The sequence below is a fragment of the Lagopus muta genome, chromosome 1 (assembly GCF_023343835.1).
Source record: "Lagopus muta isolate bLagMut1 chromosome 1, bLagMut1 primary, whole genome shotgun sequence".
Taxonomy (NCBI): Eukaryota; Metazoa; Chordata; class Aves; order Galliformes; family Phasianidae; genus Lagopus; species Lagopus muta.
The window spans coordinates 20,186,728-20,202,677 of NC_064433.1; the positions used below are offsets into that span (position 1 = coordinate 20,186,728).

A 15,950-nucleotide genomic window follows, 5' to 3' on the forward strand; every position below is an offset into this window, starting at 1 on the left:
CTGACGGCAAAAGAGAACCACAGGGCAGCTGGTGTGAGGGGATGGGCAGGGAGACCCCACAAAATGCTGCTTTTGGGTTCTGCAGGATTGGTGGAGCCAGAAATTAATTAGGTCTGAAGGGAATGAGGAGTCCTAAAATTATTCACTTATTAGCAATTGCAGCCACCACAGGCACAGCACTCAGATGCTTGCAGTGTGCCAGCAAGCAGACAATGGTAGCAGTGTTGTCAGTAAGGAAACCAGCAGAACAGGACCCTAGGAGCTGCTCACTCACCTAAAGCTGAGAAGAAGAGGATAAAAGAAGATGATTTCACCAACTCCACCACCAACAACCACATGAAGGAGCTCACTTAGGGCCGGAATCAAAGGTATATGGAGACAAAGCTAAAGTAGCATCTGAGAATAACACTAAATGACATACAAACTTCAGAATCAATGCTAGAATCAATGCTGACAACTGATTTGTAACCGTTCCAACCATCTGAACCACAACCTGTTTCTTTTTCGAAGTGGGGACAATTCTTGATTTCAGTTGTTGAACACAAGAAACCAGGTGCCAACATCAATGTTCCTGTGTTCTGCAAAGGGGCACCACAGCTGCTTGCTCTACAACATCCCATGGGCTGTGCTTTGCTGGAGTTAAGTGTTACAGGAGGCCCTGCACCTCACAGGCAGTGAATTCTGAGATACTGTAACAAAGTGGATGGTAGCAATGCAGCTGTGCTCATCAACATTTACAGGAAGGAAAAGAAGTACAGTTTAGGTACCTTTCATCAGTATTTCTCTGAATCTCCTCCATGCATTCCCCAGGAGCTGAGATAACCCCACAACTTCACAATCCGCTTCGGCAGCACAAAGCACTGATGTGGTGCCCTGTTCCAGCACACCCAGCTTGTTTGCTCTGCTTCTAGAACTGGGTAAAGTGCTTTGTGCTTTCTCTTGATCTCCACAGGATGCAGCAGTCCTTGCCAAAAATAACTATGTTTTAATTTTCCTTCACAATTCCCTTGAAGAGGTCTGTGCTGTTTTAATGCTGGAGCATCACATATCCCTTTAATCCCCGCGTACACATTTTAACATTTCAAACACAAGGTTATATATAAACGAAAAGCCACTGGGGCTTTGGTGAGGTACAGTGGTTTAGTGGGGACTGAAAGTGGGGAGGGGTCTGGGAGGGTGAGTCATCATTTTCTGGTTTTTATCCCTCGCTCCTCCTCTGGCTTTATTAGCAGCAGCACTAAGTCTGAGCAGGGCAAGACAGCAAAAGCTCTCTGAATGCAAAAGTGGGACAATGCCAGCCATCAATTCAGTTGTGCAGTCCTGCTCCAGTCTGTGCCATCAGCCCCTTTTTGTAGCCCAGACTTCTCCCTCCTAAATGCCAAACCCCCCACCAAAAGCTTTTGGCTGCTGTTCTGTTTGCCCCCACCTGCTCGTGCAAGAGTGAGAACAGACGGGACCAAAGTAACCCTGTTTGCTGAGTTCTGTGCAGTATTCAGGGCTGGACATTAACACACTGAGTGGAGCTAACAGGTTACAGAAACTGTTTAGAGGGACAACGCAGTGGAAAGCCAGCCTCACTCCAACTAAAACAGTGCTTGGAAACAAGTCGTGCTGCATACTGAAAGGGGACGCAGCAGTTGTTCCCAATCCCCTTTCCTTTTTGGTTGTTGCTGAACAGCATGGCAAAAATTTGTCCTCCAGCCCAGTTATACCGTTCCGCTGATGCTGGAACAAAAGGAGAATGAGCTGTGGCAGAAATAACAAGGTAACCTGCATTTCTAATGGAAGCGACAGCAGGACGTAAAAAACTTAATGCCATCATATCCAACTTTTATTTGCTCTTTGAACACCCTCTTGCTTTCTAAACACTTTTCCTCCAAAACAGATTCATTAGACTGACTCACCCAAACCCTTCTATAACCTAAGCATTTTGCAGTTACACTGAGAACCGCACAACTTCTTGCCTTAAGATCTGAGCTCTAGGGGCCTGAGGCCAACTTGGGATCTGACAACATGCAGCATCCAGCTCCAGAATTTTTAGGGGTGCTCAGGTTTGGAAAAAGTGGGTAAATTAAGTATGCAACAATTGTGAAAACACGATGTTAGGCATTATTTCAACTTCTTCAGCTGGAAATGGACATAATTTTTACTTACCTGACAAGTGTGTCGTGAGAATCAGCTAATACTGAGACTTTGATCTTTAAAGTGCTTTGCCAAGTATTAATTAAGCGAGGGTCATTTTGCACTTAAAAAAGCTAGCGTTTTGGAGTTGAACTTGTTTTCATCCCTCTCCTAAAATAGTAAAGAATCTACTGTTTGTTTTTCTACATATTCCCTGGGAGATGATTTTGGAGAATCAGAGGCGTGAGAAGTTGTCTGCATTTTGTTGGAGGAATCTGTTTTCCTATGGGTCTCATAGCCAGGCCTGCAGCCTGAGATCAAATGTTCCTGAACACAGGGAGAAGGGGAACTCCCCGTAACGAACATCTCCTTTATAGCTCACCTACTGGTATTTCCTACAACACAGGTCACAAGGACACGTATGAGAAGTTTATAACACACCACAGATACTCAAGCACTGCAATTACTGGTAAAGCATTGCCTCATTTCTCCACAGGGGGATAGTGCCAACATATGGGCAAAAGAGTATTCCAGTTTCATCTATAGTCAGTGACATGAAGCATGCCCAAAGCTGTGCGATTCTTTTGTTCCACAAGTCACCTGTATAGAATGCCGCTAGAGACAGTGAGCAGAGGCTTGTTGCCAGAGCTGCCTTACTCCCAGCCTTCCCATGCTCAATAATGAAGGCAGGACATCCTTCGTGAGCATCCTTGTTACAAAGATCTAGGAGCAAAGGTGTGACATTTGGCCTTAAATAGCCCACTGAATATAAACCCATATTAGCAGGAAATAAAAAACTGTACTTGATAGCATATGGGAAAGTAGAAGCATAAATTTCCACATGTGCTGCTTTGCACACCCCAGAGAGATCATTATACAGGGCTTTCCTGCTGCTGATGGTTCCAGCCTGACCTGGTGTCACAGGCTACAAGTGGTGGCAGCACTGTGAGATCACCTCTTCTTCATCCTCGGTAATTTCTTTCCTGTCAGCCAGGCAACACAAAGTACTGCCACAGAGCAAGGAAAAAACACAGACAACACATCCTGGGATAGATGTCAGAAGGCAAAAGCATGTAGATAGGTGTAAATCCTGTGTACTTCCCTCAAACTCTGTTTAGATACTTGGGTTTTGGGGTGACCCTAGCAAAACTTCTGTGAGAGCACGTTGCAATCTGCACGTCTCATCCCCATCTGGTGCCCACCAGATACAGGAGATGTCGAACAATTGTTACCCAGCACTTCAGTAGCTTCTGTCCCACGGATCTAAAAGGGGGTCTTCCAGGTGATTCTGGGGGCTCAGCCTGATTGAGGTCACTCAAATTTTGCTATGTAAAAGAACTTGGGAATGTACTGGTAACAAAGCTAAATTAGAAAAGCAGGAAAACCTTACTAGAAGTAAAGTTACTTATGTGAACCCTTTATGATAGTCCCTATGGTGAGAGGCTTTTTGTACAGTTCCCCTGCCTCATTTCATGCACAGTACAGACATTACTTAATGAACTAGTGACTTCAATATTTATTTTTCTCCTCATTATCCAGTGTGGCTCTATGCCTTATTTACCATGCTATCCAAAGGCTGCCTAGAATTATTTAGTTTTCATGATAGAGTAGCCAAGTTCTTATTGAACAACAATTAGTTTTACAATCCCCAGCTGGATCCTGAATAAAAGGGGACATTTGGAGGATGGTCATTCTTTTTAAGCAACTATTTTATAAACAAATAAGGCTAAAAGCATCTCTGTAGACTTCCCAGAAAGAACCTGCCTGCCAGGAAGCAGAGCTTAGTGTGAGCACATGACGTGACACGGTCCTCACCCTTCAGAAGTGTGTTGGAACCAGGCTATTTTTGGTGCTGGTGCACACATTTTGCATAGTAACTACCATTGAGAATGGAGAACAAAACTCTCTCAGTGTTATGTTACAGACTTATTCCAGGAATCTCAGATTACAAGACACACAGCAAGAAGCTAATTTTGGTATCTGATAAGGGCTGAGTGTTCTCCTACCCCCACTCTGTGCACCATCCTACCTGTGCTCTGCTTGACAGTGCCTGCTCCCAGTTCCCTAATGTGCACCTCCATTTCCTTCTGCTTTCATTCACTGCCTCAAGGTTATTACAATGTATTACCAGCATAATGTGATGCACTTATCAGCTGATCATCCCCTCCAGTCCATAATACATTTTTCCCAGCCTTTCCTTACTACTTAAAACAACAAGAAGAACAATTTCACTCCTGATTTCTCTCTCCTCTTCACCAGGTGAAGAAACAAAACAAAACAACATTTCCCAGATTCTTCCAGTATCTCAGCTTTGGCTCTCAGCTCTGTGAAAGATCACTCAGGAGGTTTTTTGGAAAAGATACAGAAGAGACTGTTTCTGAAAGTTTATTCCACTTTTTGGCTCTATGGGTAATCAAAGCCCAAATCTTGCCAGCTCTTCTGCAAAATGTACTTCAAACTCAAGTTTAAGATTTCATTTTCAATAACCAATTGACATTTGAAAGTTATTGGAGTTCAGAAAGATAAAGCTCTAATTTTCATGTCTGATAGCTGCAAAAGTCAGATCAGATAGAAGTTACTCAATTAGGAACTCAGTCTACACTTCTACAAAATTAAAATACCAGAAAAATAAGATCTACTGGAGATCATATCTGTTTTTACATCAAGGACAAGGTATTAAACTCTCCGCATGGATGGGTTTATTCCTCTGCCAGTTTCATGGCCAGGCAGTAATCATATCATCTTCAACTTGTACTCAAATGGCTCCTAAATAAGCATTTAAAAAAAAAAAACAAACACACAAATAAGACAGCCTTACTATCCTGCTTGTTACATAATTCTGAGGGAACTGATGATAACATTTTCCAATGTTTCCCAGGTGAAACAGTTAAAAACTGAGTTGGTAACTCTAATGTGAAAGTAACTATAGGGAAACTTCTAAGAGACAAACTCATCACACACATGGAATTGATCAAGACATTCCATGGGCTAAAACACTCCAGAGATCCTAAAGCTAAAATTAGTTATTTCTTGTTTGTTTTGATTTGTTCAATTCCTACTGGGAGGTTTTAAAGACTTAGTTTTATATCTAATAGGCATACGCTCATTTCAAACTGGGCCAGACACTAGGGATGTGGAGAGCCAATGCACAGTGTAGTCTGTAAATCCCTACCTTAGGTACAATGTTGTCAAATTGTGGGATCTCTATTTCAGACAAGTCAGAATCCGCAGACAACTCTATGGAACAGATAGCGTTTTGCTATGTTCCTGCAGCACCTCACTTTTTTGGTGCTATTAATCAGTTAGTAACTTTAGAAGACAAGTTTACAGAAACCCAAAGCCTAGAATTAAAACCGTTCCAGCATGTTAGACATTTCAGAGAGGACCATCTAAGTTATGAATTCTGTACTTTATCCAGCATTTGGAAAGACTTAGTTGACTGCTTCCAAACTCATCAGGCAAGCTCTGGGAAATGGAAGGTGAGATCGTGGGAAAAATGTAATACAAAAAAATACTGGAACAAATCTGTGGCAGCTAGAAGTTTATGACTATCCCTGCACTGCACACAAGAGACACTCGAAACCTCCTGGGGTATGACTTCCACAGACAGGTCTTTGCTTCACACACAAATACATACGTACATATGCCCACACACAGTTACAGAGCTCAGGTTATTATGAAATACAGTTAGGGAAAGCAATGGCTTTAAGAAAAATAATGGGGTATTCAAGAGCAAAGTAACAGTTTCAAAAGGGTCTAGAAAATGAACCAAAGCTCTTATTCTTAGAGAACTATTGACTCCAGGTTTGAAAAAGTGACCTCAAGTGAGCAATGATGCACTTAGCCTGGAACTTGCAGCCGCTGTATTTCATCCCAAATTGAATTGCCAATCCACAGTGCAATCTTCTACTATCAGCTCACATATTTGGGGCAAGTACACAGAAAAATACTGTATAGTGGATGAATTATTCCAAGTTAGACAAATTTCTTCTGAAAATGGAAAATGTGTCTTTGTTACAGAACTTAAGGACCCCTTTGAGGTTGTGTTTGTTGTTTTGTTTTTTCTTCTATGGGCATTTAGTGACAACTTCATGTTGGCATTTCTCCTTCAAGCAGTTGATAAGCATACAAATACCTTTGGACATGGCCCAGTTAATAGCATTTAGGTACACCTTTCCTACAGACCCGCATTTAAAAACACAAAGATACTTTATACATCATACAGACATGTACAATGTTCAGATCCAGATTCTCATAATAGGGAGAGCATTACATTAAGTGGTATTTTAGGTAAATCAGTTTGTCAATAACAAAAGCATCAATATCAATGTCTTGCAAACATAAATAATTGCTACCCGCATGCTATGAAATACTTACATTCACTTTTCTACTATGTCTTCTTCACTACAGTCAGGTTACTTTCCAGGACAGCGTTTAATCTTCTTACTAAATAAAAATAAAAATAAGACAGTGATTAAAACAATATCCATATTCATTAAGCGATGTTCAATCATCTTAAATTTATGAACTTTGAAACATTGATTTAAGATCATCTATAGTGTCCCATAAACTTATAATTTGTTTATATATAGTCAATTTTATTGTATTTAAAACACAATTTTAGCACATCATAACTTTCAATCCTGAGGCTAAATGGGGTAATGTTCTGCATTTCAGTAGCTACTGAGATTATAAATCAGATGGACAGTTGCTCACAAGTGTACAACTAATTACAACAGAACTGAGAGCTCAGCTGATATATCAGCAGAAAGAATGCCTGGCATTACAGATGGGGTATTGTATGACTTGGCACTCTTCTAGTGAGGACTTGAACATGCTCTTATCAATGGCAGCACTCAGCACCTCCCACGATCAAACATTTAAGAATGGAAGAGAAACAGTGCTTGTCCCTCTAGGGAAGGATAAAATACCATCTGATATCATTTAACATTACTGTATATGCCAAGAAGTGATTAAAAAAGATTATTAATCTGGACTGTTCAACTTGAATATGAAGATGACAATTGTCCTCAAAGATTACCCACATCAATCCATGCAGTGAGTGCTGAACGCCCCAACCCGGTTCTTACATACGGATATTTATCACTACATTTTTGTAAAGAATATGATGTCCACTCAAGCAGTTCACAGGAAATGCCAACACAGGCACTAAAAGATCATCAAATGGAAGTCGAGCATGAAGCAAAGACCCAAACATTCAGCAGAATCCACCACCTGCATCTCCAAGCCATCTCATCTCAGTGCCAGCTGAAGCTGACTTTGAGACTTGCCTGACACTGGCTCCCTGGGGAGGTAGGAAATAAACCTCAGCAGGACTTTTATTTTCCTTTCCACTTGCCCTGAGGCTGCCCAGTACTGAAGTGTGCTTATTTCATTAATATTCAATGGGACTTAATTTCTTGTTTGCATTCCCCATATCTAGTTGCTGTGGTAACACATTCTTCAGGACTCCATACATTCATCTCCTCCTGACAATACAAATTGCTTGGAAGCAGCCGAGGTCCTAATGAAAAGCAGTCTGAGGAACCTGCATGCTCGCAAAGATACTCAGCAAAACCGTGAGATGTTAAAGCCGTGGTGAGTGCTGTTAGCTTCAATATTTGTGTGTTCCATTAGAAGTGTTTTCCACCCAAGACAGCTGAGTGGCTGTACTAGGAAGAGAGGGCTGGGGCAGGTATGTAAAACAGAGCAAAGTGAAACAAGGATAGTGGTCAGATAGATGTAGAGAGAAGGTGAAAGGATATCCGACCAGAAGCATGAAGTGAAGATGGAGAAATAAACAATATCGGGATCAAAGATAGAAGATCAGAAGAGTTCAGGTTAGGATTTCTCTTTTTTCATAAAGAGGGAAGAGAGAAACATGGGCGAAGAGCAGGGTGAGGTATTTGGACATCACCTGGATGACAGGACCTAAATGTAAAGAGAAGGTTTGGAGTGGATCTGAGAGATAGCATGGGAAGGAAGGCTTAAGTAAAGTGGCCAACCCACGGGACAGGCAAGAGTCTGGATTTAGGACAAAGGGAAACACAGATTGCTTTCTATGTTTTACTAACAATGGAAATAATCTGGTGCAACATATGCACAGAAAGGGAAAGAAAATACAGAAGTAAAAGGAAGAGCAAGGGGTATGAAAGAGAACGATCTTTTCAACAACTGTCAGGAAGGAAGGAGGTGGAGGTAAGTCAATAAGGAAGCAAGATTTCATCCAGCTGGGAAGTTCTCTTTGTACATCTCTTTGTATCTCTCTCCTTTAGAAGTTTTTTGCAAGCATTACTGAATAGTGATGTAGGCATTTCTTGAATAGTTGGCTCACATCTCAGCTTTGCAGTTGCAACAACAGAAGTGCCTGTAAATTGAAATTTGGCTAAGCTTGGAGAAGGAATCAGATTCTGAGCTTTCACAGTCGCGTCCAGCCAGTTATACCCCCAGTAACAAAAGCACACATCCTGCTAAACTTTATTTATTGGGAAAACAGGCTCAACCACAACTGAGGAACTGGAAGAGAGCAATCAGACTGTGCATGCGTCAGTTCTCACATGTGTACACTTAACATTTTAGTCCATCGTTGGTAACTAGCTGTGCCAGAGAATGATGCCACCCAACTATACTCAATTTTCTACGCTATAACATACAGATCCTTTTTCATAATAGGCCTGGGACCCAAGCCAGAAATCTTACTCACTGTCTCCCTACTTATTCATACTGAATCATCAGATTTTCCAGGTTGCTCTGCTCTTCGCCGGCATGTTGCTTTGGCTAGGTTTGGATGGACGTCACTGGTACCATCTGCCACAAAGCTTCCTGGTTTTCTTTAGTTTTTTCCTTTCAACTTCTGCTTGTAGCACAACAGCTCTTTTTCAGTATCTTACGTAGCACTGCAAGGAATACATCTCCCATGGCATGAGTTGGCCAGCTGGCCAGCCCAAAATGAGTGCTTGAGCTACCGGAATTAAAATATACATTCCTATCAGAAATCTTAAAGCTGGAAATTCTTGCAGGCTGACTGAAAGTCAAAAATACCTAGAAAACATAATGAGGTTTTCTTCAAAGCTGACAGCAATCAGGAGCACAAACAGAGCAAGTGTGGGGTGAGGAGACGCTCACAATCTAACTTCAGTTGAACAAGGTTGATCTTGACAGAACAGCAAAGGATGGAAGGGATCTCAGAGGGTCATGTTGTCCCTTCTCTCTGCACTGGTTCAGGAGAGAAGGTTTTGCTATGGATCATCTTCTAGAGAAGGAATCAGTCTTTGGACTGCTCTTTGGAGCAGCCTCTCCCTCCATAACCCCCAGAGGACAGTAGAGAGATGAGTGCCATTAGACCACATTTAGCTCTTATCCTGTCCCATCCCAATCTGAATACATTTAACTGCTCCTACTTCTCACATGAAACAATTTCTGACTTTCAAATCAGAAGACTCCTCTAAGACAAAGAACACCACAGACATGTAACCTAGCCAGGACTGTCAGGACATGTAAATAACGCAGCACAGCTGCATACAAACTCCCTATCCTGCAAGCACCCCATACCTCATCTTGCAGCTGTGCCTCTCTATCTAGGTTGAATGTCATAGGTACTGTCACATCAAAAACATGGTTAGCTCAGGTTGAACAGCTGCGTTTACATTTTGAGTGCAGCCCCAATGCAGCATCTCCTGGAGGGACGGTGGCTTTCTGAACACTGGAAGGAACAAACAGCACTCATCTGATTGAGCAGCCAGTGCTGTTATAAGTAAAAATGTTTTAAGTGCTATTTTTGCTTGTTTGCTTCTGGAGCTTTGGGAAAAAAAAAAAAAGAAAAAAAAGAAAAAAAAAAAAAAGAAAAAAAAAAGAATCCAAATTTCTTCGAGGGAGGTTTTTGTTGTTAGAGAGGGCACAAAGGGGTCAGGGACAAAAAGTTGTGCTATCCGGTTCCCAGACACAGACCTTGCTCCCTTGAGCTTCAGTTATATGTAACATATTGAGTAAATGCTTTTCATATAGGCATTTATACACCCACGGGACATTTTGGCTGTTTAGCTAACAAGCATGGTGCACTCGATAGTTCTGAGCATATAGGATAACACTTCCAGTGTTTCTGTTTTGAGCTTAATTTTGAAAATGAATCTTCACGTTTCATTTTGTCACAACACTGAGATCACGTCCATATGGAAACAGGATGTAGAATTTACTATTAAAAACTTCAGACTGTTATTAAATGTCAGCTTAAGACCCCAAACATTACACTATTTACATCACTAATTAACTAACATACTACTACACTACAATGCTCAGCTAATTCTGCATCTCTTCTTACCTTGTTCCTGGTCATTCCCTTCCTGCCTTTTACACCTCTTTGACCTCAGAGACACTGGTGTCACTTCCAGCAAGAATCTCCAAAGTCATCACTGACTTCCTTTCTATCTCTTCCACTTGGCTACCTAAGGTTTAGTATCATCATTTTCTGCTGCTCCACACGGCTCTGCCTTCAGTATACTTACACATAGTACAGTTTAAACTCTTTTGCATTGGTTTTCAGTCAGTCTCACATACTTTTGTCCACAAATTTATGTGCTATGAAAAGGCCCTGATCTCCTCTGCAAAAATTCACAGAATATTAACATGATGATGGAAGTGTTTAATATTGCTGGATGTACCTCAAAAGAACCACCGCTTTCACTCAGCCCTTTCATTTTTCTCTTCCTGTAGTTTGCAGGGCAAAAAAAAAAAAAAAGGAAAAAAAAAGAAAAAGAAAAAAGAAAAAAGCACACATGCTGGAGTTTTATGTTCTTAACATTTAAGTTAAAAGTCTCAGATCAAAATCTGAGTTTTACAGATAAAATACAAGAAAAAAGACCAGCATAACTCAATACTGAAAACCAAGAATTTGTGCTCCTTCAGCCTTTCTGAATATCCTTCACTTCAGTATAAGGAAACTACATACCTCATCACTTTCCGCAGAGACTTTTTGACTACAGAATTAAATGCACTAGCCACTTTCTCTTTGTCCTTCCTGACCAGTCTAGAAAGCCTACCTGTTCCTTGAACAGTATTTCATTGCAAAGATCAAATAGCAAAAACATTATCCTGTGAACTGGTTGATCTCCAGTAACTCACATGTTAGGGCCAAGAACAGAAGCAATTACCAATGAAGGAGAGACAAGGTATATGCATTCCAGAGTCTTCAGGTTGTTATTTATCAAAACCTAACAGCTGATACTGGGCAAAATTATACCCTGCCTTACCACTCACAGAGGGCAAGAATCACTCTAACCAGTGTGGAGTCAGCACCTAATAGTGATCCACCAGAACCTGATACTCATCAAGTGGTCTGGTCTCTTTCATCCAATGCACAGCAACACAGAAGCAATTCCACTTTCTCAAAAGCTATTTAAGAAATCCTTAAATCTCAACTTCTTCCAACAGCATATTTAGCTTGGTAACATAACAAGAATAAGGATACCACAAATAGTAGGAATAACTTTTAAGCCTAAAAAGCTATTTTAGAAATATCCTCAGCTGTGAGGCATAAACAAGATGCCTGGTAGAGAGATGTAATGCCCCAAAAAAAAAAAAGAAAAAGAAAAAAGAAAAAAGGCACATATTTGGGATGGCCCATGTAATTCACTAGCACTTTTTTTAGTTGCAAATAAACCCATTGTCCCAAACTGATACCATAAGAAGCATGCTAAAGAGTAATGTCAACTATACAAGCTGTATGATTTACCTGAGGGTAACAGGAAAGGTAGATTTTTAACAGTAATGGCTGCAGATTTTTTTCATCATGACAATGAAACTTAGCAGATCTGATGAACTCCAAGCTGTGTTTAATTTAAACGACCTATGCTGACTCTGGCTTGTCTATGTGACAAGCTCAACACTGTGTGCAAAGCCAGAGAACATACTTGCAAGGAAGATCAATACAGATTGGAGTTATTCATGCTTTTAGGTTGATTTTTTTCTTCTTGCTGTTTTTTAAACTCTCCAGCTTGTGTACTGTGAAGTAAAGGTGATACAAAATCATAAACAGAACAGTCTATGTCCTTGACTTTTCAATGCCATTTGGCAAACTATTGCAAAACGAATACCATGAGAAGCAGCTTCATATCCCGGGACAGGATGTTTACACTGTCTGGTGTCAGCATCTAATCAAACTTGTCAGTTTCTCTACTCTCAATACAGCCAAAGGAAAAAAACAGGCTCTTCCAGAAGGCAGCTTAAAGTGGGCTTTTTTCTCTTACTACTAGCTAGAGAAGTATCCCAGGTGCTCATGTTAGGAATCTAATTTATTAAAGTGAATATCCTCTTTATGTAACAAAATAATGACTTGTTAATTTTGTGGCCTCTGGCTTAAAAAACAATAATTAGAAGCTCATGAAAAAATAATCAATGCTTTTTTCTCATCTGAGAACTGTGCACAAACAGGCAGAGACAGTAAAGATCCTCTCTTCAGTTGCTTCACAGGGCCTTTTCAGTTCTTCAGATAACCACACACAGACTTCCAAAAGTCTCCTCCTTTGCCTTTTCTTTGGGTGATCTGCTTTCTCCATGTCTGTCAGGAGACCAGAATGGACTTATCTGAAAATTCCTGAGACAGATTTTTCATTTATAACTCATACTAGCAATACAGTCTGCCTGAGAACAGGAATCAAACCTCTAACTCTTAAGTAAACAAATGCCATGGGCTTCATATTCCAGCTGAAGGTTAATCACTACACAGTTTACAAAACGTGCACTAACCTGAAAACCAAAGGTGAAATCCTATGGTCACTGAAGCAAGTGAAAGTTCCTGTAAGGCCAGAATTCCTGTCCAGATTACTTCATGTATGTGTGTGTGCACACATAAGCTTCAATAAGTTCACATCATTTCACACAGAAAAAGGCTACAGATGCAACCCACACAATCTCGCACTTCCCCTGTCACCCAGTGAAATTTAGCTAGAGCCTTGCTCGGTTGAAACACATTTCTGTGCATCTGTCCTTGAAGAGGACACTGTGCTCCTGGTCCCAGGCAGACGAGCCATTATTGTGCAAGGGGCACAGTGCAAGTAAGTTCCAACCCTCCTTGTGCTTTCTGTTACTTTTGTGGCTGAATTTGGACTTCGCTGCTTTCAAAATGTGAGGACACAGAATTGCTCTGACAGCCCTCAGGGCAGGCTGCCAGCTCAGGGCCCGTGTGTGCAGCCTTCCCTCTCTGTGTGCAGCCTTCCCTCTCGCCCTGAGGCTCTCCCATCAACACGGGGTGCTCCCCAGGTTATTAACACCACCCAGAGCAGACAGCCAATACCTCCCAGCAGAGCAAAGTTTACTATCAGGTTTACAGGAATTCAACACAATGCCGGCATGGCTACACACTGAAAATTTCCCAAAGCTTACAAGTTGAGTTTTCCCTACACTTTTCTATTCCTTCAAAGACCTAAAATGACACTGCTGTTCTCTTCTGTTCTCAATTCTCTGATAATCCTATTTTTCTTCTTCTTTGGATAGGGAAAAGAGGAAGCAGAGGGAGGTGTAATGAAAAATGAAGCAGATTGCCATCTATTTTTGAGCTGATTGTAAAGAACATTAAAAAAGCAGAGCAGTTAATGGATTAGCTCTCATTCACCTAAGTTGCTGAAGTACTGAAATAGCTCAATCATTTCAAAATACCAGTATTTCACTGACAAGAACTCTGTGGTATTCAAACTGTGTGCAGACTTACAGGTAGCGCTGCTCTTGCCATAAAGTATTCTGCAGCTGCTGCTCTGTCTTAGCACAACCCCAGCAACAGTCTTTCCCCAGCCTCCCCTTCACAAAACACAGCTGTTAACTGCAAACTGCACAACACAAAAAAATCACCCAAATTGCCCAATGATCATTACTGTTCAATCAAGGTAAATTGTGAGACATTCACGGACACTGCATCAGAGCCTCCCACCTCAGAAAAGAAAATCAGTGTCTGTGGTGTTACACCCACCCTTCATCTTCATGGAGCAGAAGGCATTGCACTGGCAGTTTTAGTTCTCAGAGCACTGATTTTCTATCGATCTGCTCTGGCCTGGATTTGAAATAGGAGACCACGTGAAATTGGATCCTGGGAGCCTCAAACAAGCCCAGACTTGCAGGGAAGGTTAAACAAAAGGAAAAAGAAGATTTTTTTAAACACACGGTGGGAGTAAAACTAATTTTAAAATGCCCTCCATTTCTTTTGAATGGAAGTAATATATTACCTCTATAAAGTCTTTTATGTAAAGCTCTTGAAATTCTTTATTACTTATACAACGCCATTGGTGCACACCTCGCTTTAGAAATACACATTTTAATAGTCAACCAAAGGGATCCAAACCACTAAGGTAATTAAGACTGTTTTTAAATTGGCTTCACTAGCAGACTTCTACCTTTCTCTGTGCAACTGACACGTTCTGCCCCAGTCCTGTAGTCCCTTAATCACATAGTCAGTGGAAGGGCTTGCACAAGAATTTGAGTATTTACTCCCTAAATTATGAAACACGGCCTGCCTTATTGGAAAATAAACAGGCACGACACTGGGAGCACAAAGAGGGAGAAGAAAAAATGTGAAGTGAAAAAGGTAGGTAAAAAGAAGAAAAAATTGTTACTGCAGGGCTTTGGCTGGCGTGGTGAGCCAGGCAGGCCTTTGCCAGAGCCCCAGCAAAAGGTCTGATTGAATTTTTAGGTGTCTTCTTGACTTGATTTCTCCTGGGACAGCATGCCGCACTGCACATTTTATATCTTTTGTTTGCTTTCAAAAGCACAAAAAAAAGAAATTGTCACAAAACCTGCTTTGAAACTTAATGAAAATCTCACCCTTCCCATTAAGAAAGAAGAGAGAAATGTGAGGAATGTGTAAAACACAGAACCTTCTCATTAATACAACACTAGCCTCTTGCCAGCCAGATCAGCAAGCATGAGAGCAATCCAGGTTTAAATACCAGGGATGTCTCATTTGTCCATCAAAATGAAGGAACAAAGCAACACTGCCTAATTATCAGCATTACAAGAACACTGCCCTCCTTCAAATCAAGCACAAGGGCTCTTCTCCGTCTTCAGAGCTTCTCAGGGAATCAGCCAGCTACTTCTGAGCCCCCCTGCTTCCTCTGTGAGCTCTCTTCCTGATCCGGAGGCCGTCAGAGCTGGGAACAAGACCCCCTGCCTTGATTCCCATCATATGCACCTATTTAAGTCAGCAAGCCAGGCCAGCTGTCCTCCTGCATCCGCAAGAAGCGCATGTACTCTGTTACTGTTCTGATCGTAAAGAAAATAAACATGAAAATAAGGAGTTCAGTAGAGTTTTGCCTGCCTGGCTACAACTTGCTACCTACTCTGCAAGCTTAACCTACCTGGCTTTGAGGAAGCCTTCCCAGCTCCTGTCCCCAAGGTGCTGTGCCAGGGCAGATCCAAGGCCCCCCTGGGACATCCAGCCTGCAGAGCTGCAGCTTGCTCCTCTGCAAATAGCTCAAAGGGATTTCTGGATTGCAGGAAGAGGGTAAGCTTGTTGTTTCGACTTCACTACGAAAGATACATTCTTATTTTTTTTTTTTCTAAAGGGAACCATTCCAAACTGAGATATGAGCTGGGCTCAGATTGATACTGCCATATCTCATGGAGCAAGTCACAGCGGGCTCCATAAGCATAGACTGCAAACCCTGATTTCATCCCCCCCTTTCCCAACGCTCCTGTGCACAACCAATGACTCCGAAGAACAAACGGACTCGCCGAGTGCCAATGCAGGTCAGCTGCCAGCACACAGGGAATGCAAGCAGCAAGCAGCCAGCTGATGTGAAGGCTCACCAATTGCAGTCATTTCCAGGCTAATAATCTGTTCCTTTTCT

The 15,950-nt window shown here is 41.6% G+C and overlaps 1 protein-coding gene across 4 annotated transcripts in view; it reads right to left on the bottom strand.

Annotated features, from left to right (window-relative positions):
- The window catches only part of PLXNB2 (plexin B2), a 248,050-nt gene that overhangs the window by 106,731 nt on the left and 125,369 nt on the right, over positions 1-15,950 (bottom strand). For all 4 annotated transcript variants that reach the window (XM_048934711.1, XM_048934511.1, XM_048934604.1 and 1 more), the window contains exon 4: positions 6,499-6,567. In XM_048934711.1, coding sequence (XP_048790668.1) covers positions 6,499-6,500 — 2 coding nt within the window. In that variant the 5' untranslated portion in view covers positions 6,501-6,567. The remainder of the gene's footprint in view (positions 1-6,498; positions 6,568-15,950) is intronic.